Source organism: Antechinus flavipes, chromosome 1 (genome assembly GCF_016432865.1).
Source record: "Antechinus flavipes isolate AdamAnt ecotype Samford, QLD, Australia chromosome 1, AdamAnt_v2, whole genome shotgun sequence".
NCBI lineage: Eukaryota > Metazoa > Chordata > Mammalia > Dasyuromorphia > Dasyuridae > Antechinus > Antechinus flavipes.
The window spans coordinates 209,386,355-209,409,904 of NC_067398.1; the positions used below are offsets into that span (position 1 = coordinate 209,386,355).

At 35.2% G+C, this 23,550-nt stretch overlaps 1 protein-coding gene across 2 annotated transcripts in view; it reads left to right on the top strand.

Moving 5' to 3' along the window:
* Positions 1-23,550, top strand: part of SLC24A2 (solute carrier family 24 member 2) — a 283,926-nt gene that overhangs the window by 212,430 nt on the left and 47,946 nt on the right. For both annotated transcript variants that reach the window (XM_051995444.1, XM_051995455.1), the window contains one exon: positions 1,489-1,607. In XM_051995444.1, the coding sequence (XP_051851404.1) occupies positions 1,489-1,607 (119 nt within the window). The remainder of the gene's footprint in view (positions 1-1,488; positions 1,608-23,550) is intronic.

The window sequence follows — 23,550 nt, forward strand, 5'->3', positions numbered from 1 at the left end:
TAAATTATCCTGTTAGCAAACTAAAATTGTCTATAAACAAAAGAGGACACGACTATACTGTACATTTATTAGGGAGGAAGGGTAGAGTCTTAATGGTTGTTTTAGCTTCTCATTCAGATTAAATCTTTGTTCTCTCACTAAGGATGGATCTAATGGTTTTATTAAGTAAATACCAATACTGGTATATACCCACAGCCAAAAGAGTTAAACCTTACTAAAATGTCCAGGAAAAAAAGTTCTTTAAATAAACTTGGCTTTTCATTATGTCACTGACCTCTAAGCTTTCACCTTCTACTGAAATCCAAGCCTGCGGTGGCAATATAGATGTAGGGAAGATGGTTTTGACTAATGATTAGAAGACTTGGGACCATCTTTTTTCCTCTCAGCATCATGCTGCATTTGCAAAACAGACTGTTGGTATGGGGAATTAAGTGGTCCTGCTCTGTAAGCAGCATTAACATAAAATTCAAGGTTACAGAATTGTCACATTTCAAAAATGGATCGTGCTGATTTCCAGACAACCTCGAATGATTGTTCCCCTTGGACTCTGGGACAAACATTCAGGTCAAAGTCAATGACTATTAAGAATCAACAATGATCTCAATGATCCACTGGATTCAAAATAAATAATATATTTCTTGTCCAAGGTGAGGCTTCCCATTCATCCCTGTATCTTTACTTACACAGAATTATCCCTTATCTTGATTTAAATTACAGTCATACTTATATAGTATGAACGAACTAGTTATCTTATAAAAGATTCAGAGAAGAATTTATTTTCCTAAATTAAGCTTTGTAAGAAGCTCCAGAAAGCCATCTACATGTTACAATTTGATCAGCATTGCTCTTAATTATGCTTTTAGCCTGAAACAGTCTTCTTTCTTTCTTTGAGAAAGAGTAGGAAAGAAATAATCAGGGGAAGAGTAGAAGAGGGTCATTTATAAATTAAGTGATATTTCTATTATAAAGCATTCTTAAATGGTTCTTTGGTAAAATGCCAAAGATTTTACCTAAATTAGAAAATGGTATTATTTGTAGGTGTAAATGAATACTTATCCTAATACATATGAAATGCAGTACTGAACAGGCAGATCAGAATATATCAGAAGCAGGACACTCCCCTAAGAGACCTCAAATAGCCAAGGAAGCAAGAGTGCCCATTTAGAATATGTCAGGAGACAGAGGATTCTGAAAAAGAAATAGGAAAGGTGAAATCCTAGCATTTCTAAAAAACATGTCACCTATTAGCTTTGGCTCCTACCAGTTCTCTAGCGATCACCAATTCTACAATAGAACTTCTCTTTCTCCAATAATCCTACTTCTCTTTCAGACTTTCTTCATTCTATCAGTGGAATCACTATTCACCCAACCAACCATTTAAAAAACATTATTGTTTCCCTTTCCCTCATCTCCCATTCATTGATTATCTTTATTCTTTGTGTATGTGTGTGTGCATGCATGTGTCTCCATTTGTGAATGATGTCACAGAAAAAATAGAGCTCCCAAACAGTACAAGTGTTGAAGTGGAAGTAACACCACCCAATGAAGGTTCAGGACCTGTACAAAATGGAAATCTCTCCCATGGCATTGAATCAACAGAAATACAGGTATGTCTCTCTTTTTTCTATTTCTCTTATTGCTCTTCAATTTGTTTCTCTATTATATTATCATGGAATTTTATTTCTTCTAGATTGTCAGTGGTCATCACAGCTTTTACCCCATCTTCCCAATGTTGGCAAAAATTAACGAATACAAATGTAACTCCTTGTCCATTTATTGTTAGTGAAAATGTCAAACAATGACAAGCCCCTAGCCAGTGCAATTTTGTTCTTTCTTCCCTCTCATCCTTTTCTCCACACATGTTGGTTGAAATTAACTGCCATGTTCTGGTCCCATTCTCCAGGTAAATTGGCAGCTATCTAATCATTGCTTGATCTGGATGGTGTAGTTCAAAAGTAGACATGTTTGCCATTTTTTAAAATCTTACTAAAAAAATAAAAATTGGAAGGCTACATGGTATATTCTAAAGAGAACCAAAATTAGAGTTAGAAGATATGGGGTTCAAATTCTAGCTCCAGAAAATACTATTTATAAACATGTCATCAACTTTAATCTTGTAATCTAGAAGAATGGGCATACTTATAGTTGTGAGGAAAGCACTTTGAAAAAGTATAAAATGATCAATAGTTTAAATATAATTATCAATATCATTATTGTTATTATTATTAGTTATGATTATATTTATGGGTTCTATCTCAATTTGCTAGCTTTAAATTGTTCCCCGAGGTCCTAGATTATTGGGGCATGGAAACACCTTTAAGGAAGTTATGCTAATGGCAATATATTACCTGATTTGCTTGACAGTATTTTCATAAAATCCTCTTTCCAAACTGAAAGGACTCCAAAGAATGTTAAGTAGCACTCCTGAATCCTCCACCATCATTTACTTCTGGCCCCGAGTCTTGTTGTCCTATTACAATCAACTCAAAATCTGAGTTGGCAGAATTATTTGTGCCCACATGGATAAGCAGTATGTGGCAGGAATCAGGCAACTCAAGATCTGTTAGTAATATCACTGATTTAGACCTTCAGCAAGCAGCCTACCCTCCCTAGAACACTGTGGTCTGTCTGGCAGATGGCTGCCATCGTTCATATCAGGAGAGAGCCTAATACTATCAGGAGAAGCTAGCACTCTGATCTTCCCTTATCTGAACTGAGTTGCTTTAGGAAAACTTCCCAATTTCTAACGCAAATTTTTTCATCCGTAAATTGAGGTGGTGAGACTAGATGATTTATATTGTCCGTTCCATCTCTAAATCTATGAATCTATGGTCATAATAATAATTTAAAGAAACAAGGAAGAGAACATCTGTGTACCAGTCTGTGCAACCGTCAACACAAAAAACAAGGTGTTCAACCAAGGGTCCAATTGGAACCCTATACTTTAATATCAGATCAGCCACTGACAGACTAAGAGAAAGTTATTTAATTCTTCTGATTTTACTTCTTCTTGAAAATGGATGACTTTTAAGTTCCCTCCCATCTCTGACATTCTGATTTTGTGAATAGCTCTGAAAGTAATTTTGAAAATGTAAAGTTCTTTGTAAATGTATAATAGTATTCCTAATGGTATTATTTTCTTTGTTCTTCCAACATAGTGTCATTCTGCATTCTTCTGAAGTCTCCACAATGCCTAAAAAAATTATTTATATATAATGGGCTTTCACTGCTTAATTTACTTGAATATGGACAGTTTCACTTTTTGCTAGATCCATCCATCAACAAGCATTTATTAAGCACTTATTATGTGACATAAAGTAAAGCAAAATCCAATCCCTGCTCTCAAGAAGCTCTCACTCTAATGGGAGAAATAACATGCACACAACTATGCTCAAAATGAAGGGGAAAGGGAAGGAAGCAAAAGGGACCAGGAAAGACCTCTTGCCAGAAATGGAATTTAAGTTGAGTCTTGAAGGAAGCCTGGGAAACCAGGAAGCAGAGGTAAAGAGAGAGAATTACAGACATGAGAGATAGCCAGTGAAAGAGCTCTAAATTCAGAAATGGAGTGCCATGTTTGAGCAACAGATAGACTACATGGAAGGGAATAAAGTATAAAAAATACTGGAAAAGTAGAGAAGCCCCAGGTAGTTAAGAGCATTAAAAAACAAATGGAGATTCAGACAGTCATGAGACTAGAATCATGAGGCCATACAAAGCAAAGCTTCACAAATAGTCATTTTTACTACTTTGGTTATATTATCTTCTTGCTGATAAAAATCAAAGGCTTGAGATATTTCTTTGAACATTTTTTAATCTAGATAAATGAAGAGTGAGAAATAGAGCATTGATTTTTATTAATGGAGATTACAGACCTGCCACATTCTAGGTAATCATAGTTATTCTCTATATACAGAATGGACTATTCTTTTTTATTATTATTTCCAGTTACAAATTCTTTATCCCCTTTCACATCCATTGAAAAGGCAAGCAAAATAATACCCATTTTTATGTTTGAAGTAATGTAAAAACATTTTCATATTAGCCAGTGAGCAAAAAAAAAAAAGCAGGGAGAATAAATAAAATGAAAAAAATTATATTTCAATCTGCAATCAGACTTTATCAATTGTCTCTCTGGAGGTGGACAGTATTTTTTATCACGAGTCCTTTGAAATTGTGGATCACTATACTGATGTGATAGTCTTTCACAGTTGATTATCATTATAGCATCACTCTTCCTTTTTACAATGTTTTACTGGTTTTGTCTTTGCATCAGTTCATGTAAGTCTTCCCAGGAGATGAAACAATCCCTTTTAGCATTTCTTGTAGTATAATAGTATTCCATCACAATAATATATCAAGCTTATTTAGCCATTCCCAATCAATGGGTATTGCCTCCATTTCCAGTCCTTTACCACCACAAAAAGAACTGCTACAAACATTTTTATAGAGAGAGGTCCTTTTCTTTTTTCTTTCATTTCTTTAAGATAGAGTGGTATTGCTGGGTCAAAGAGTATACAGAATTCGTTAGCCTTTAAGGTTCCAAATTGTTCTACAGAATGATTGGACTGGGTCACCACTCCGCCAACAGTACATAACTATTCTTCCACATCCCGCTAGCATTTATCACTTTTCTTTTCTGTATTGTTAGCCAACCTAATAGGTATGAAGTGGTACCTCAGAATTGTAATTTGTGTTTATTTAATTATTAATAGTTTGGGGAATTTTCATATGCCTATTGATAGCTTTGATTTCTTCTGAAAACTTCCTGTTCATACAGGATGCACTATTCCCTGCACAATCCATTCTGTATAATTAATCTGGTGTTTCAACAAATACATTGGTAATTGAAATAATCATATATTAACACTCCTAAAACTTTCCAGCACACATCTCTTAAATAGGTAATAAAATCATTTTTTTTAATCCAGTCTGAGACAAGGCTCTTTGGAGTGGACCTTTTGATTTTATATCTTACATGCTGTAAAGCTTAGAAATCATCTGATTTTTAAATTACTCAGTGCTAATTAGCTCCTGCTAATTGCTCTGCTGATGTAATCCTTTTGATTATAGCAGACACAGCTGAGTTCAGCTACACCTAGGAATAAACCAACTTTACCAAATAGGCATTGCCCCGTTGATGATTCAGACACAGAAATCTCAAAGAACTGTTCTTTTTCATGCAGAACTCACTATTTCCTTGAATTTTAAATGACCATTCTAGTCAGCTGCCAGGCTAGCCAATATATGCTTGTGTATATGAAACAATCTTGTAAAAGGACTTACCTAGCACTGAATTCATCGAACATCACTCCCTGACACTTTGATGTATAATGAAAACATTTAAATATACGTGGATCTTAAGGGGATGTGGGGAAGAGAAGACAGGGGAAAGCAAAATCTTTCTCAGTCTTTGAAATCTGAAAAACATCTAGCTTTTGAAAAATTCTATTCTACTCCTTAAGGTGAGGTTTTCCTTTAAAGTTAGAGGTATGAGTATATATGGGTTATGTTTGTTTCATTTTACCTTTGAGACTCCTCTTGATCCCTAAGGAAATCAGAGTTTCCTTGCTTTCTCCTGTAAACAATTACCTACACATACCTCCAAGCATCTATCCAGGGACCCCTATGGGAGAACAGAGGTTATAGAAGTCAATCACATTTCTTGGAAAAGGGAAAAAAAAGTTTGTCTAGATGAAGTATCAAATTTTAGAGTTGGAAGGCACTTTAGAGGTATTCTAATCCAGCCCTTTTGATTGCTTTTTCTTTCTTTTCTCCATTTTGATATCACATATTACCTTTCCAATGTTCAGCACTTCTGGCTATCCTTTGGAGAATTTATTTCCTCATTTTTTTTTCTTCTAGCATTAGACTTTCTAAATAGATTACAGTTTCTAAGCTCTCTCTTCATAGTTAAAAAAAAAAGGCATCCCAGCAGCTGAGACAGATTATATTTCTTGCATTTTTAGCTGTTTTATATACATTGTGACAAAACAAAAAGGTAGGGAGTCAGGATAAAAGATTTGAAAAACTATCATGCACACTTGATGAGCCAGTCTAAGAAAGGGCAAAAATGAAGTGCATAAAAGTAATTCCCCTACTGTTAGATATTAATCTCTGAGAAAGATAGCACTATTATAGAAGATAACATTCAGAATAGGCTATGAGAGAAAGATGCTCAAGTGAGTTTTTCTATTAATATTGATACAAAGTCTTAAATTGACCTTACTAGCCTTCTTCCTTTTCTTCTGTATTTATCTATGAAAAGGTTTCATATCCTTAATCTGTGACACAAAAATAATTTTCCAACCTTATCCTTCCTCCACCCCCACCCCCACCTTACCCACCAAAACCCCGAACCATTCAAAAAGCAGATTTTCTTCTATAAATAACTATGGTGAAATAGCCCTATTCATATTGTTAAAAACATAGAAAATGGCCAGGGGATTTTTAATGCTTTCTGTTAAATTGGCTATCTAATCTCTTAGGTGTCAATGCTTGAAGAATTTAATCTTGAGCCATCAGCCTCACTGAATTTAGTCAGCTTGTTGGGATATTTGCCTTTAACCCTTCACTTATCACTGACTCACAGTTTCAAGCATGATGCCTTCTGAATCCTAGCTCCCTTTGCAAATACCTGTCTTAAAGAGGCCTTTTCCCATTCACAAAGATGTTAACCTTCCTATCCCCAACCCCTCATCCATCATTTGTCTTTTTTGGTTTATGTTACAACTACTTACATAGGCATACACCCCTAGTAAAATACAAGTTCCTTGAGACTATTTTTCTTCCTAATCCCAGGACCCGGCACATTATAAGGGCTTATTATGTTTATTAATGATTAATTGATTGATTTTACTTAATCCCTATACCTGTTTGACCTTCCAAGGTCAGAGATGTGTTTCACTCTATCCTTCACTGCTTTCCCCCCTTCTCCAGTTTTCACTATAATTGGACACCATATTGTGATTTCCCTTTTTCTTTTCCTTTTATCTCGTGTCTATACTCAGTCTAGACCATGAGCATACATTTCCTAGAACTTATTTACGAGAGAAAAGATAATATACATGTTCAAAAAATAGTATACCAGGATAAAACAATTCAAAATTCATATAAAATTAAAATACCTAATCTCTCAAATGAATAATAAACTGTTTTAGCTACTTTAGCTACCTATAGTTTCTGAAACCTAGATTACTTCCTTATGGTTCTCATCAGGTACTCCATCAGGTGGCAGAATGGATAGAATGATGTACCTGCAGTCAGGAACACCTAAGTTCAAATGCAGCCTCAGATACTACCCAGTGTAATTGTAAAATATAATCCTCTTGGGAAAGAAACGATGTGTATCTCTCTTTCTCTCTCTCTCTCTCTCTTTCTCTTTCTCCCCCCTTTCCTCCTTCCCCCTTCTCCTCATTCTCTCTCTTCCTACCCTCCCCTGTCTCTCTCTCTCTCTCTCTTCTCTCTATCTCTCTCTCCCTCCCCCCTTCAGTTCAATGTGTAAAAAACAAATGTTGAATCTGTCAAACATTCATTCTGCTGAACCATGTGACTCATATCACTGTTTGCTTCCCAGCATATAATAGTCTCAGAAGGAAAAAAATAATAATGATGCTCTTTTACATATTATTACCCCTAAATTTTTACTCCAGTGCTTCATAATATAATAAACAATATATTATTACTTATGAAGGCTATTCCAGCAGTGTACAACCATTGGCAAGTCCTTTTAAATAATAATGGACTGCACATCTCTCTATGCAGAATGAGCCTCCCTGATCTCAGAGATGTTCATGCTCAAGTTTCCTATAAGGTGAGGAATATTTTAAAACCAGTAGCTGTCGAAAACCATTTACTAATATGTGGAGGGGTTGAGGTCTGCATTGGTATAGTTGTAATCATAAAACTCCATTTGGGGTTTTTTTGGCAATGATACTGGAATAGTTTGCCATTTCATTCTCCATCTCATTTTACAGATGAGGAAACTGAGGCAACAAAATCAAGTGATTTGCCCAGGGTTGCACAGCTAGTATGTGTCTGTGGCTAGATTTGAATGCAGAAAATTAGTCTGATTCTAGGTCTGGTGCTCTATCCACCATATACTTAGCTGAATTAGTATACTATCTCCAGACTCAAGGGTTTTTTTTAATCTTTTCCCCTTGCCTGAGAATACTACTGCTCCTCCTTATCTCCTGGCTTCTTTCCAATTAAAAGCCTGTTTTCTAAAAGATGTTTTTTTTTTAATTCCCTGGTAATGCTAGTACCTTCTCTCTATTGAGTATCTTCAACTTATTTGTATAAAATTTATTTGAATACAGTTGTTTATATGTTATTTTTGTGAGTTCTTTGAGGGCAGGGAGTATTTTTGCCTTCCTTTGTATCCCAAAAGCTTAGCTTATATCTGGCACAAAGTGTTTAATGAACGCTTAGTGACTGACTGACCAATAGAGGGAGAACTCACCTAGAGGAAATCATAAAACCTTGAAGTAATATACTCAATTGAAGTTTAAGTGGAACAACATTTAGATTTCATTTTTAAAGGTCAAATTCAAGGGTATCCTCTGAATAACTTCTATTTATCACTGACCTAAAATACATTTCAAGAGCTATTTTTTAGTACAAAGAAAAGATTCCATTATCAACTAGAATAAAATTACAAATGTTAATAACATTAGTCATTCTATTCCAGTTGGTAACAAAATTAAAGGGAAAATTTATGGAGTTCTTTTAAATCATCCTACAATTGACTTTTTGTTCATAGATCCTTTATGATTTGCATCAGCAATTGATTTGTAAAAACCCAAGAAAACTGTACAGAATTCAATACACAATAGCATTAGGGAAAAAAATCTAACTTGTCTTTAGATTGCATCTTGGAAATTATTCAGACAACCTTCAAAGCGAAGGCAAAAGCAATCACATCTCACCAGAATGTCTGTGTGAATTATTATAAAATATCTTGCTTTTTCATAGACATGGTCAAAGAGCTTCATCACAAAACATTTTAAAACCTTGTTTTCATTTCAGTTTTTTTCCAAAAAGCTGTGATTTCATCGTTATAGGAAATTCTTTCTTCCATTGCAAATTAGTGACTGTTTTGCAACTCATAGTCCTAAAAGATCAATTTTGAACTCCAAAATGTTAAGTGAATTGTCCAGAGTCATACAGCTAATTATGTCAAAGATGGGGTTTGAACCTAGGCCTCCTAACTCTGGGGCCAGCTTGTGATCCATTAAAATTCATAGCTTTATAAGAAAATAGTAGCTCTTTCCACAACTTCAATTTCAACTCTTCTACTCCAGGTGGTCCACAAAGAAGCACAGAAATATATTTCAGGCCACGTTCTCTCCAAGTTGGCTACTTTTGTTCCTCTTTAGTTAGAAGATATAAAGTATGAGAAAGAGAAAGAGAAGATAGTGAAGAAAAAAAGTTGGGGAAAGAAAATAGAGCATTTAAAACAAATTAGAAAATATGTACACTTTGCTCTTGAGCAAAGAAAAAGAGAATAAATGTGTATTTTTAGAACCTAACACATAAATTGGAAGGAAGGAAGAAGCTATTCTGTTCTGAAAAAAATGAAATGAAATGAGCATTTTTTACAAAATATTAGTAGCCAATAAACATCAAGTGGCAACTATGTGCTAAGCACTATGAATATCTTAGGGAGATACAAAAAGAGGCAAAAAAAAATGGTCTTTATCCTCAAAAAGCTCACAATCTAAAGGAGGAGGCAACAAGTAAACAAATATTTACAAATTAAGCCATTTATAGGATAAATAGGAAATAAGTAAGAGAAAGAAGACATCAGAGTTCAGAGGGGGTGGGAAAAGCTTACTGTAGAAGAAGAGATTTTAGTTGAGACTTAAATGAAACCCCAGAAGATATTAGGTAGAGATAAGGAAGGACATTGCAGACATGGGAAACCATCAGAAAAATTCTGGCAAAAAAAGGAAGAAAGTCATTGGATAGAAAAGTTTGTGATAGAGAGTAAAGTGTAAGAAGAATGGAAACATAGAAAGGGGCTTGGTTATGAAGGGTTTTGAATGCCAGCTAGAGCACTTTTGTATTTCATCTTGGAGAATTTATTTAGCAGGGGAGTGATATGGTCAGACTTGTGTTTTAGGAAAATCACTTTAGTGGCTGAATGGAAGATGGATAAAAATGAGGAGAAAGACTTGAAGCAGCCAGATCAACCAGCAAACTATTGCAATAGTCTAGGTGATAAGGACCTCCTACATCAGGATGGTAGTAATATCAGAGGAGAAAAAAAGGAGATGAGAGAGATGGAGAAATATTGCAGTTTGACCATAGATTGGATTTGGGGAGGAGTGGTGATGGATACAATTAGGATGACTCCTAGGTTTTCAACCTGAAGGACATGGAGAAGAGTGTTGTCTTCTACAGTAATAGAGAAGGCAGGAAGTGATGGAAGGATTAGGGGAAGACATAAATTCAATTTGGGACATGTTAGTTTAAGATGTCTATTAGACATCTAATTTGAGAAGAGAATTAGAAATGTGAGATTTGGTGCCTTGAGAAAAATTGGATCAAGATAGGTAGATCTAATAATATATCAAATGGTTAATTTGAAAGCAAAAAATATTTTTAATCCCATGAGCACTTTTAAGTTTTGCTGTTTGTTGTAGGCAAAATCAATCAAGAATACAACTGATTGAGAAAAAAAAACCAGAAATGAAATAAAAGTCAGAGTTGTTTGTCTAAAGGAGAGTAAAAAAAAAATTATCTTCCAAAACTTAAACTTGAAATTAACATTCCAAAGACCTGTAAAAATATTCCTACAAATCAGAGTGTCATTAAATATCATACATGATAGGGAACTTTAGTTAAATGTATTTAATGTAATTGGTTTACTTTGTAATGCTAGACATTTTGTTCAATTAAAAGTATCATTCTAAGATAACCACAACCTTTAATAAACCATGCAAGAGGCCTATGAGACAAAAGAAAAGGAAAAAAGGCAGTTAAAAACTCCTCTTTTTACAAGTTGTGGGATTATGATTTTACTGGAATATTATATGCTATGAGAAATGCAGATTTCAGAAAAACCTGGAAAGACTTAAATTAACTGATGTAAAGTGAAATAAGCAGAAACCAGGAGAACATTGTATACAGTAACAGCAATATTGTGGGATGATCAACTATGAATGACTTAGTTATTCTCAGAAATTTAATGATCTGAGACAATTCTAAAGAACTCATGATGAAATATACCATCTACCTCCAGAGAAAGAACTGATGGAATCTAAATGCTAATCAAAACATACCTTTATTCACTTTCCGTATTTTTTCATGTTTTTTTTTCCCCTTTTGGTTATGTGTCTTCTTTCACAACATAATTAATATGGCAATATGCTTTACATAATTGAACATGTATAACATTACTGTCTCAAGGAGGGAGAAGATAAGGGAGAAAATTGAAACTTAAAGTTTTTTTTTAATGAACATTAAAATTGTCTTTAACTGAAGAAAAAAATAAAAAAAGTTTTTTTTCAGGTTATACTACATAGTCATTTTAAACATATTTCCACATTAGTTATATTGTAAAAGAAAAATCAGAATAAAAGGAAAAATCATGAGAGGGAAAACAAAAACAAAAAAAGTGAAAATATTATGTTTTGATCCACATTTGATCTTCATGATTCTTTCTCTGGATGCCGATGGCATTTTTCATCCCAAATCTATTAGAATTATCTTGGATTTCTATATTGTTGAGAAGAGCAAAGTCTATGATAGTTAATCATCACACAATCTTGCCATTACTGTGAGCGAGTTCTCCTGGTTCTGTTCACTTCACTCAGCATTAGTTCATGAAAGTCTTTCCAGGCTTTTCTAAAATCAACCTGCTCATCATTTCTTATAGAACAACAATATTAATATCTTTACATTCATATACCACAACTTATTTAGCTATTCCCCAATTGATGGTCATCCACTCAATAAAATAATATTTTCTTAAATTTTTTTTAAAAGAACCCCTGTTTTAGTCCAATCCCATTATTGTACAGATGAGACTCAGAGGAGGGCAGAATAGAATCTCAAGAATTTTACCAGTGTGATTTAAGGAAGAAAAAATTAGCCTCAGGAATCAAGAAAACCTATATTCAAAATGTGTCTCTAATTCCAATATACTATCATAGGATTTTGAGCAAATCATTTAAATTTTTAGTGTCCCACGGGCAGGCTTTCTAATAGTATATGTTGTAGAACTTATATGTTGCTGGCTTATTGGTGGAAGGTGTCTCCTCAGCAGGAGAACAAAGAAATCAGAAGCCTGCGGGGAGAGAGCAGAAAATAGGACACTTTCCTGCTCCCTACACTTAAACCCAGTGATTTTTTTTTGTTTGAAGAGGGAAAAAAAACAATAAAATGAGAATATCCCTTTGGCCAGAGGAGTATCCAGCAGTAGATTTAACCAAACATCTGAGCATTGTGTCATTGATGGAGAGCTGGCCTGCCTCAGTTCAAGTTCCTTCTCTGACAGTCAGCCAGCTGAGAAACTGTTGTGACTGTTGCTCCTACTGCTATTTGTCCTTTGTTCTCAAAGACAATCATGACATCAGGAAGGGATGCCATGACATGCAAGTGAATTGGATTGAAATGAAAGAGGGCTAGGCAAGGTCACCAGCTTCACTTTTTCCTCCAGAATCATCTGGGTCCAATGGCAAAATATACATCAGGAAGATTAGAGATAACCCTTGTCCTTTTAAAGGTCTTTAATTTAAGCTAAGGTAATTTAATTTCTGTTTAACTGAGGCAATACCCAATAAGTGATTAAGGCTAGGTAAGAAAGGAGGCAAAGAATGGCTGCTTTGACCTAGTCAAAAAAGAAAAAAAAAATCAGTCTGGGAGGGGAAGATCCTCAGGATTTCTAACCAAAACAGCAATAATTATTAGTGTCAGATATGTGGAATTACTGCAAAATTCCCTTGTGCTTCTAGAACCAGATTAAAATGTAATTAGGAAATGCTTAGCAAAATTAATAAAAATGGTGACATAGACTATGTTAATTTGTGGTTTTCTAAGAAGCAGTATTCTGTTTCTATTTAAGTTGAACATCACTACCCAGGCAACACTAAGACTCAATTGCAAAGTATTTCCTCTCCATCCTCCCCACCCCAACCTCCACCCCCAGAATTCTCTTTGTCAATGAAATCACAGGTCTATATCCTATTTTTAACAGACATCTTTATTGTCATCTAATTTTGCTTTAAATAAATTCAGTTATAGGGAACTATGGCTGTGGAACATCACCTATATTATCATAAAGTTGATTTGTTGATTAATTTTGCTGAACTATTGTTGTTGGGGGGGTTATCTCTTGTTGCAAAGGATGACTTGATATGTAGGGAAGAAAGAGAGATTTATTAGGAAATGTAAAGTGATATGAAAATAGAAGACATTAATAAAAACTTAAAATAATAAAAAATAAAGCTAATGACTTATCACATAAATCTTGACCAGCATTAAGAATACTACTTTAGAGACTAAAATGTCTTTTGGATCTGCCAGACCATTGCATTCTGTCCTATGTCCCAATGTCAAATGCAATTTAATGTCCATTCCTTCTTCAACTGTTACTTTCAAAATCTTACATGTCCTGAACATAACAAAAGGTTTCTTTTGACTTAGAAGGAAAGAGACATCAGAAAAAAAAAAAAAAAAAAACAGACCAGGAAATATTTTATTGGGCAAAATAGTCACATATGTTCTATTTTCATATTTTAAGTTTGCAAAATGTAATTCATGGTAGTAGAACATTAAAGGGAAGCAACTATTATATGTCAGATATATTGACTTAGACATTAGACATATGAGATATGAATCTATATTTTACCTGAGTGGTACCAATTCTTACATACTGTGTAAAACAAAATACTGTAGAAGTTACAATATTCTGTATTTATTTTTTCATTTCTTTTTACAAAAGAAAGTTCAGTAAGTAGAGAAAGAAGAAGAACTTAGAAAATTAAAATGATGTAAAAACAGAAGATATTAGTAAAAACTAAAAATTGTAAAAAGTAAACTAAAAATGCAAATGTCTTCCAGGCTTTGAGGGTAACAAGAATTATACCTAATCATTTAAGTTTCTCTCACTGTTCCAGTTTCTCCCACACAATTGCATCCCCTTATAAGCAATCTGATAAGATTTTTATCTTATTTACAAAGCTCTTCAAATCACTCATGTATTAGATAAGAAGAAATGGATCCTTTATATTCACTTTTCTTTCAGATGTTTTGTAGAAAACTTCTCTCATATCCTGATTCTTTACTTCTTTCTCTTAGCTCTCCCCCAAACCTCCCAAGCAAATACACTACCTCTAGGATGAGAGGAATTGGGATTAAATCTCTTTTCTGATGATCAGAGAGATCATCAATAGTGGAGAAGGAGGAGAAGCAGTGGACTGGATTGCCTCTGAGGTCCCCCAACTTTCAGTCTATTATCCTACTATCTATGGCTACTATGGATCTTATCATTTTTGTCCCACTTATTCTATATCATCATTTTTCACTTCTATTAGATGTCCTAAAAGAAGGAACTTTCTTTTTCTGAAAAAGACATCATGATAAAAATGGAAAGAGAACAGGACTTTGGTGCTGACTTTTGTGAAACCTTGGAAAGACTCAATCTCCCTGAGAGTCAGGTTTCTTATCTATAAAAATGGTCCTATTATTACCTACTTCACAGAGTTGTTGTCAGAGCAAGATATATGTAAAAGTACCTGAGGAGAGGCAGAAAAGAGCAACAACATTATTTTTAATAATATTGACATAGACTACATTTTGCAAAATTTCAGCTGTCAAGGCAGAACTTATTTATACATTTTGTAGAGGAGGCTATGAGAAATTCATTAGATTAGCTTCATTTTCAAGATACTAACTTCTCTTCCTTCCAAAAGCCTCAGTCAGGCATGTGTCTGTATGCAGAAATACACTCTTTTTACTAGTTCCCAAGGAAACTTAGTTGGAAAAGTAGATTAGTTAATCTATATCAAGGATGATATATTTTAAATGTTTCATCAGAGAGTGGGAGTAACAGTTCTTTGTTTAATAATGATAACTTATTGAGTATATTCTTGCCTTAATTGTCTTGGAAAAAAATTCTGCTCTGGTTAAAAAAAAAACTTTTACTCTTGGATGTTGAAAATATTTGATTCTTTTTTCAATTTTTCCTAGACATACCATAGCAGAAATTTCATTTGTAAGGGAAAGCTTCTTGAATTGTGGATCACAACCCCATGTGACACTGCATAACTAAATGTGGAGGTTGCAAATTTATGATTTATTATCAGTAAATGTTTGATTTGTATGCCAATTGAATATACCCATATACCCAGAGTGGCATAAAAATTTTTGGTCAAAAAGAGGTTGGGAGTTGAAAAAGTTTAAGAAGTCCTGTTAAAGTATTTGATCAGACTTCTACAAATATTCCTTGAGTTTCTGCTCACTTAATTGCACTTAATTGACCAAAATATCCCAAGCCTTAATTTTATTCATTAAGATTAAACTATGGGCAATGTGTGTGTGTGTGTGTGTGTGTGTGTGTGTGTGTGTTCTACTGGTATTTATACAGTACTAAAAAGATTTAGATGGCCCCCATGGCAGATTTATGGAAGGATATGGACAAGAGCTGCCCAGATGGACAAGTTTGGATGAGATGCAAACTGTACTTTTAAAGAAAGCATCTGCATTGATTAGATCAGAGATTTATGAAAGTATTGAGGAAGAATAATTAGTTGCCACCTCCTCTTCAACCAAACTGTTCAGAAGTTCTCCACTCATCCGGGGGCAGAGATGCAATGAGTAACTAAGTGCTAACAATCTCAGTTTTCAACATATTTCCCAGCTTTGTATGTTCAGTGAAGTTGTATTAACACCTATTCTTCACTTCTCAACTACAACCCACGCCTTCCTCATTTCTGTCCCAGGACTCCTTGTCATTGATAGAAGTGATAGGAAAGGGCAGAAGGAGGTGATTCCTACCAGCTGGCATTTTTTTTTAAGTGAAAAAAGTCCCAAGGCTGATAGTTACAAAAACAATATTAATCAGGGCAATGAAAATTTCATTTGTAAAGTTCTTTACAGTTTTCTAAGGATTTCTTTCTCTCGATCATCACCAAAAAAACCTATGAGATGAACTAGGTGAGGGATATCACCCCTATTTTATAGGTTTCAGAAATAGGGTCAGAAGAATTCAGTAATTCATCAAGGTCACATATTGCCCCTAGTGTCAGAATCAGGATCTAAAACTATGTCTTCCAATTCTAAATCCATTACTCTCTTCCCTCTAATCTGGTTGCCTAATCTGTTAGGAGGTTCATCATTGAATTCAGGACCCAACCATAGTTAATTCATCCCTAGGTCCTGACATCTATTTTTTTGTCTTCCTATAACTGGGTTTTTGTCTGATTATTTTGTACCATCCCAAATCATTTATGGAATCGTAGTATATTTTGTGATAAAGGAATGAAGATGGCATTGGTGTAAATCTTAACATTTTAAAGACAAATGATCCATTCAAATCATTCCTTCTAAAGGCCTTCTAAATTCAGAGAAACTGAAAACAATCTTGTGAGGAGACCCAGATCTATAATTTAATTTCTGTTAGAAATCATCTGTATCTTATAATCTTAGAGAATCCCTGGACATTGGGAAGATTAAGTGACTGGCCCACTGTCAGATAGATAGTGTATTTAAGAAACAGAACTTAAATCCAGATCTTCTCAATTCTAAAGTTAACTTTCTAGGCATTGGGCCATGGAAAGAAGATAGTTATCATGTTCTGCCTGAGTCTGTTCTTCTCCAGGCAAATCTTTCCCAGTGCCTTTGACTAATCCTCATATATCATGGACACAAAGCCCTTCACAATCCAGGTTTTTCTTCTCTGGATACTCTCCAGATGAGCTATGTTTTTTCTGCTGCTCTCAGACTGAATATTTTGAAAGTGGTCTTATCAGGACAAAACACAGAGGAATCATCACCCCCCCCTTATTCCTGGAACCTGTGCCCCTATTAAGGCAGGTCAAGTTCATCATTAGCTTGTTAGGTTGCCACATCATGCTGCTAGCTCATTTTGAGCTTATGTTCACACCAAAAGCTCCTAGATCATTTTCAAATTGCTTTCTAGCTATACCTCCCCCATGTTGTATTTGTGAAGCTGATTTTTAAACTGAAGCATGAGAGGAAATATCTTTTACCTCGTGACAGCTTTTCAAATATTTGAAGATTGATCTAATGTCCTTTCTAAGTAGTCTCTCTTCCCAGCTTAATATTCCCAATTCCTTCAATTAATCTTCTGAATTTACCTGAACATTTTATTTCTAATTTGTCTTAATAGAGACCAATTAAGGTACAGAATCAATAATCAAATTCAATAAAAACAGGGAGCTCACAATGGGACAGTAAAGGGAGCCAGTTTTGTTGAAGGGAGATGCAGGGTAGCAAGGGAAAAAGAGTAAAAAAAAAAAAAAAAAAAAAAACTGTCAGATCCATTAGGCCCCCAGGAGAAAATGACCCAGAGGTAATGGTGCATCTTCTTCCCAAACCAGTGAAGTCTGATAGGTTTTGATAAGATTCTTATCTGAGTCCAGCAGGATCAGGCTTTGGAGGAAGGAGAAGGACTTAGACTTAAAGATGTGTACTGATTCATGCTAATATAGAGCAGAAGAAACTGCTGGGAAACTGAGAAAAGAGAGAGCTGATATTTAGACTCCCTGCTGGTGAGAAATGGGGCTTTGGACTGGTCTCAGTTTCCTTGACAGAGGACTTAAGCTCCCACTAGGTGTCTGCATTTACTGGATTGGGATCTTCCTTACTTAAATACCTCCCAGGTTTATTGAGGGGATCATATGAAATAATAATTATAAAACACTTAGCACAATGCCTAGCACATAGTAAGTACTCTATAGATATTAGTCATCATCATTACTATTATTTTTCATTATGAGACCTTTCTCTGATCTTCCTTCCATTCCTCCCATATGCAATAAGAATGTCATGTTCAATATGCTCATCGTATTTCCATAAGAATGAAATAATTAAGAAAAGTTGACAGATTATTTAAACAATTAGAAATCATATGATCATAGATTTACAACTAGAAGGGACCTAAGGGACCAACATACTCATTTACAGATGAGGAACTGAAGCTGTCAGAAATTAAGTAACTTGCCCAGAGTCACCCCAACAAAAAGTGTCCGATACATAATTTGAATTCAGTTCCCCTTCACTGTAAATATATCATGAGCTATCCACTATATCATCTTAGAGGAGAAAATCAGGAAACAAAGGAAATACTAGCCACTTAGGATCATGGGATCATAGATCTAGATCTTTAAGTAACCTCAAAAGCCATTAGCCTAACCCCCTCATTTTCCAGATGAGGAATTGAAAAGATTAAGAGATCTATCAGTATCATCAACATCAAGGCATAACATCTAATAAAGGACAAGCCAAATTTGAGGTCCTACTTGGAGAAATTTCTGAAGCCACAATGTACAGAGCATATATTCACCTTCATGGAAGAAAATGGATCTTCATTAGCACATACTTAGCTCCCTCTTTGCAAAGCACAAAATAATCCTTGCATTTTCTAATAGATAGCTGGCTATTGCAGGAAAAGAAACTTAGGTTTTTGCAGTAAACTTTTTTTTACTTTTGTAAACTTAGATTAGTGCAGTAAAAAATATGAAAAACAAAAAGTATCTTTTTCCCTCAAATGGAATGCAAATTAACTAGAACCTTGACCCTCAGTCTTAATGTTCTCTGAAAGTCTGTATTAAGGGGTAACTAATGGGAAAATTGTCTGCATTAAATTTAAGAGCTGACCTGTTTTTTACTCCTAAACCAATTCTTCCTGAGCCATGCAGTACCATATCAAAACTCCTCAGAAAAAAAAAAAAAAAGGCACAGTATTACTGAATCCTGAATTTAGTTGGTCCCTTTGTGGAGATAAAAAAAGTGAGTAATCCAATAGTCTGCCTTCCAACATGAATCAGACTGGCTCCTTTGCTGCCATGTAGGCAACTATAAGGTCCTCTGAGATTGCTCCTCAGCAACTGGAGATGAGTTGTTATTGCTGATCAATAAAACTTAACTTGGCCATTGTCTATTTTAAGATGTCTTCCCGGTTTTTATTTTACTTCTCTGATAGAAAAGAAGTTATAAAAATCTTCTCTCCACACTGCAATACCTCTCCAAGTTCTTCATAGCAATAATAGAAAGGAATGAGAAATTGAACTACTTCCAAGAAGTTTCTTTTTTTTCCCTTCCTATAGTACAATCCAGCTTTAAACAACTAAATACAGTGTCATTTCTTCTTGGCTTTCCTCTTTACTGGAGGGAAAAGGACTTTGTTGACCAATTAATGTAGAGGCTCACAGACAGTGGGTAAACTCTGGGTGAGGTATAAGACCCTCCAGCCCAGAGGGAACCTGATAACAGTATCAGGTTTGGCTCCCCATCTCCCCTAGGGCTCTCAGCCTTTCTGAGAAGTCAGGGGGCAGTGACAGTCTGTGCTGTGATTGAAGCAGAGTGATACCAGGTGGTAAACCACAATAGCAAGTTGTTTATGTGGTTCTACCTGCACAGTATATACTGGGCACATGCCCAGTGTTTTTGGTTACATGAGAGGAAAGTCCTTGTAATAAACAGACTCCATTTTTCCACCATCCTCTGGAGTCCTGCTTCATTACTTACAGAATATTTTAATCCACCCCGGCATGGAGTCTCTAGAAAGCAGGACATAACAACTGCAATCTATCAAATAACTTTAAGGGAAAGATCAATTGATCATAGACCTAGAGATATAATATAATTGATCATAGACTTAGAGATGTAAGGAACTTTAGAGTTGTAGTCCAGTCCTTCATTTTAGGGTCAAGCAATCTAAGGCCCAGAGAAATTAATGGTGTACATACTTCCTCAGTGGCCCATAAAAGGGATTGATCAAATTCCACAATAGAGCTGAACACCTTACAGGCAATAGGATAAATTCTCTTGAGGTTAGGCTAATTATAATCTCTTATCTGCTTCTTCTCCAACACAAATAAAAAGAAAATAGTCTTATATTCAAGGCCCATAATAATTTGGCACCAATTTTATCTCCCAATACCACCATACCTGCTGCTTTGGACAAATTGATCTATTTGTTGTAGCAAGTTTGGGTAGTTATTTTTGTTCCTTTTTTTTTTTAAAAGTCATTTCTGGCTCTTCATGATCCATTTGGGGTTTTCTTGGCAAAGATATTTAAATGGTTTGTCATTTCCTTCTATATTTTATAGATGAAAGAGTGTAAAGTGGTTTGCTCAGAGTCACACAGCTAATACATGTCTGAGGCTAGATCTGAATTCAGAAAAATGAAGTTTCCTGACTCCAGGCTTATTACTTTATCCACTGCACCACTTAACTAGTTATACTGTTACTTAACTGCCCTTAACTAGTTATATAGATAGCTACTGTTTATTTTATAATAAATCATTTTAAAAGGATAATGAAAAATTTAACAAATCTGAAACTAGAATATAGCCCCAGCAATAGAAAACCATTTTGCAATGTGTTATGGTAGAAAAACCACTGAAATTGTAGCTAAAAGACTTGGACACTGAGTCCTTCTCTGCCATTAATAAGTTGTATGATCTAGAACAAATGCTATGGTACCTCCCTGGTCCTCAGTTTGACTCTCTATTAAAAATAAAGGATAATTTTGCTACATTCCAGCCATATTAATGAAACTATCTTTCACTGGTGCCTTCACCTCTGGCATTCTGGCTCCGAGTCTGGGAGTTTGGGGTTCAGCAAGCATTCATCATTATAAGCTGATCCATCCATATACCATTTTTCTCCACCAGATATGTTGTCTTCCCCATTTCAAATGTAAGCACTTTGAGGGTAGGAATCCTTTTGTTATATATTTGTAGCTCTAGCACAAATTATGGTATCTGGTACATAGAGCTTAAAAATTACTTATTTATCCATTCATTCCCTCTAACATCCTGTAATTGTATAGCTATAACTTAAACACTATCTTTCATAAAACAAAATGAAACTTCATTAGATATAATTCGAAGAATTCACCCCCCCTGCCTAATGAATTACTTCTTTTTATACCATGAACAACCCCCACTCCAGTCCAGTGTTTGCTTTTTTTCTCTTCTGAAGGAGCTCTGCAGAAAGAGATTAAAGTAGCCAACATTTGCCTATTCTATGATTCTTTTCTCTCTCCCCTCCTCCATTTCTGCAGAAGGAGAAGCCATCTCAAAGGCTTTGGGGAACAGGACATTAGAGATAATTGTTTATACAGGGTAGTTATATGTTTAGCCTTTATGCATCTAAACAGACAATTATTTTCTGCTGTTTGCTTGTAGCAGTGGCTGCCCAGTGATTCCAGCAGATGGAGAAAGGATATAATCCGTAGGTTATAAGTATAGAGGTTATTGATGAAATGTCACCATCTGTTGACATCATTAAAATGATATGAGTCACAAAGAGTTGCTTTTGTTTCATCTAGAAGGTTAGCATGGAGTTTTGAAAAAAAAATGCTGGATTGTTAGAGGAGAACATATTGAAGGGAAAGGTTTAGCAGACTCATCAGGAAACATAAACCTTAAAGCACTCTACAAATGTGAGGTTTTTTTTTTTTTTTTTTTTTTTATGGCATAAAAGAAACATTTCCATAACAGTTTAATGAAAAAAGATTTTTGCACATAAAACAGCTAATCTATTATATACAACTTGTCATTCCTTTTAAATATATAATAAAATTATCATGTAAATTTCTTTTTCTCTTCCCCCCCCCCCTTTTTTTTTCTTCAGGCATTGATCAAGTTACACAATAGAATTCAACATCTCCCAGGCAATAGGATAAATTCTCTTGAATTCAGGTCAATTGTAAATCCCTGCCTGCTTCTTCCCCAACACAACTAAAGTTTGAACTCCTTAGTTTTATATTCAAAGTCCATAATAATTTGGCTCCAATCTTATCTTCCACTACCACCCTACATGAACTTGCTGCTTTGGCCAAATTAGCTGGTTCACTGTAGCAAGTTTAACTAGTTATTTTTTGTTGTTCCATTTGTTTTTTTAGTCTTTTCTGATTCTTTATGATCTACCTCACCCTTGAGATGAGTTATTTTATACATATACTCACACACATACACACACACACACACACACACACACACGTGTGTGTGTGTCTATATATGCACAAAGGTAGGATCTTTTAAGAACACTATAATATCTTGCCTCCCCTGAACCTCTCTCCTACTGACATTGATGGCTGAAATCCCTACTATTAATACATTTAGAAAATTGACTTAGGACTGAATGGTCCAACCCCATCATTTTATAGATGGAGACCAAAAAAGTGAAGTAATTTTTTTTAAAATTCACTTAATTAATTAACTGTTATGATGGGCTTTGAATGTTAAGTCCTTTTATAGACATCCAAAGCTCTTTCAATTATACTTAATTATCTGGGGGGAGGTGGAAAGGGGGAAGGCAGGGCAAGGCAATTGATGTAAATGGCTTGCCCCAGGTCTGACAGCTAGGAAGTACTAAGTACCTGAGGCCAAATTTGAACTAAGGGCCTCCTAACTCCAGGATCAGTGCTCTAGGTGCTCTAATCACTTCATCTAGCTGTCTTTGAGCCACAGTCTTCAAAAGCATCCAGTGAAAGTGCACCTGTTGCCCACTGATGCTCTAGTAATTCCCCTGCTGTTCTTCTCATTATTATAGTGAAATAGGCTATAAGATTAGAAATTAACACCTTGAAGCGAAGAAAACAAATATTTCTTATGAAATGTATTAATAAATGTTTGTTTCCTTCCTTCCTTCCTTTACTGAAGGAAAAAGTACTGAAAGTAAAGGTGAAGATACTGAAACTTTAGCTCCAGGGGGAGAATATTCAAAGTAGGCAAATTGTGGAGATTAAGGCTGTTGTTTATTTATTCTGGAAGGGAAGTGATGCCATAACATACAAGTGAATTGGATTTAAGTGAAGAACTGTGCAAGGTCACCTGCCTCACTTTCCCCTCCAGTGGGTCCATCTGGGTCCAATGGCCAGATATAGATCAGGATGACTGGGGATGGTGCTGGATGCAATGGGAGACCTTTGCCTTTATTTTTGGGACTAGGTAAAAGAGATTAAAGATAGGTCAGAAAGCCATATGGAATAAGGGTTGGTAGGTTTTGCCTGGAGTTTCTGCTCCTCAGGATGCTGAGGTTGGCAGAATACTTGAGCTTGAGCTTCAAAGTTCTAAGCTACAGAAGGCTAAGCCAGGGGGTGTCTGCAGTGCCTGAAATTGGTGAGGGAAGAGAATGGGACACCAGACTGTTGAAGGATGGATGAAGCAGCCAATATCAGAAAAATCAAAGTCATTAAAACTCCTTTGGGAAAAAGTGGACAAAAGAGGGGCATTTTGCTGTTAGTTGTTTCAGTATGTCTGAGTTTTCGTGACCTCATTTGGGATTTACTTTGGCAAGGATACCGGAATTGTTTGCCATTATCTTCTTCAGCTCATTTGACAGATAAAGAAA